The sequence below is a fragment of the Limulus polyphemus genome, unplaced genomic scaffold, assembly GCF_000517525.1.
Source record: "Limulus polyphemus unplaced genomic scaffold, Limulus_polyphemus-2.1.2 Scaffold9084, whole genome shotgun sequence".
Classification (NCBI taxonomy): domain Eukaryota; kingdom Metazoa; phylum Arthropoda; class Merostomata; order Xiphosura; family Limulidae; genus Limulus; species Limulus polyphemus.
In genome coordinates this window covers 12664-13571 of record NW_013674694.1, presented here as the reverse complement: position 1 = coordinate 13571, position 908 = coordinate 12664, and the positions used below count along the sequence as shown (strand labels likewise).

General features: G+C 31.4%; 1 protein-coding gene across 1 annotated transcript in view; it reads right to left on the bottom strand.

The window, feature by feature from the left end:
- LOC106475740 overlaps positions 1–908 on the bottom strand; it is a gene marked incomplete at both ends in the record, with an annotated part of 14775 nt that overhangs the window by 10207 nt on the left and 3660 nt on the right. Inside the window, 2 exons of the mRNA XM_013936414.1 lie at positions 12–36; positions 240–251. Of these exons, the coding sequence (XP_013791868.1) occupies positions 12–36; positions 240–251 (37 nt within the window). The remainder of the gene's footprint in view (positions 1–11; positions 37–239; positions 252–908) is intronic.

Below are 908 nucleotides of genomic sequence, written 5' to 3'. Positions count from 1 at the left end.
GACACCGAAACCGAATACTAAAATTTCTTTCTAGCTCTTCCGTGTGATCCGCTGAAATAGAACAAAAACTACATATGATTCTTCACCTTGTAACAAATGAAAGTCGTAAAGTCATAACTTCTAACCAATCATAGTCGTAAAGTCATAACTTCTAACCAATCGTAGTCGTAAAGTCATAACTTCTAACCAACCGTAGTCGTAAAGCCGTAACTTCTAACCAATGGAAACCGTAAAATCACGATTTTCTTTTTCTATTCCTCGTGTGTTTTCATTGCATAATTTACCAAATACTGATGTTCCTGTGACTGATCCATGATTGATTTAGGGAAAGGCTACTTGATGGGGTCTGGGGCATACTTTTTCGAAAAATGTTTTGATCCATACGAAGTGGCTGATTTCAGAAGTTATGCATTTGTCATGGAGATGGAGCTAATAGCATATTTAGACCATTCCTGTTCTGATTTTTTTTTTTTGTCACACCTTGAATTTGTTTAATACTCAGGTAATGGGGTGGCTAGTATTGTGTTATTATTTTTTTTAAAGATTTATTGTAAGAAAATTTACCTCCTTACAAAAATGTTCAGAGTATCATTTGGTGAATGAGGATGTGAAAGCAATTTAAATAATAAAGTTTGATAAAATATCATAAGAGCATTCAAAACTCCAACGTTTTCTAAAAAGAACTGTTTATACTGTAACCCAAGTCATCAAATAATGTATATTGTATTTTATCTTTCACTACATTATGTTGAATTAACACCAATATAAATGAGAAATAAAAACACGCAGATTTAACAAACATAAGGAAAATATAAAGTAAGTTATTACCTTAAAACAATATATTGTTACGACTCCGTTCATTAGTTAATTTTCCGTAAAAATTCTTTCCGAAGAAACTTTACAGATAA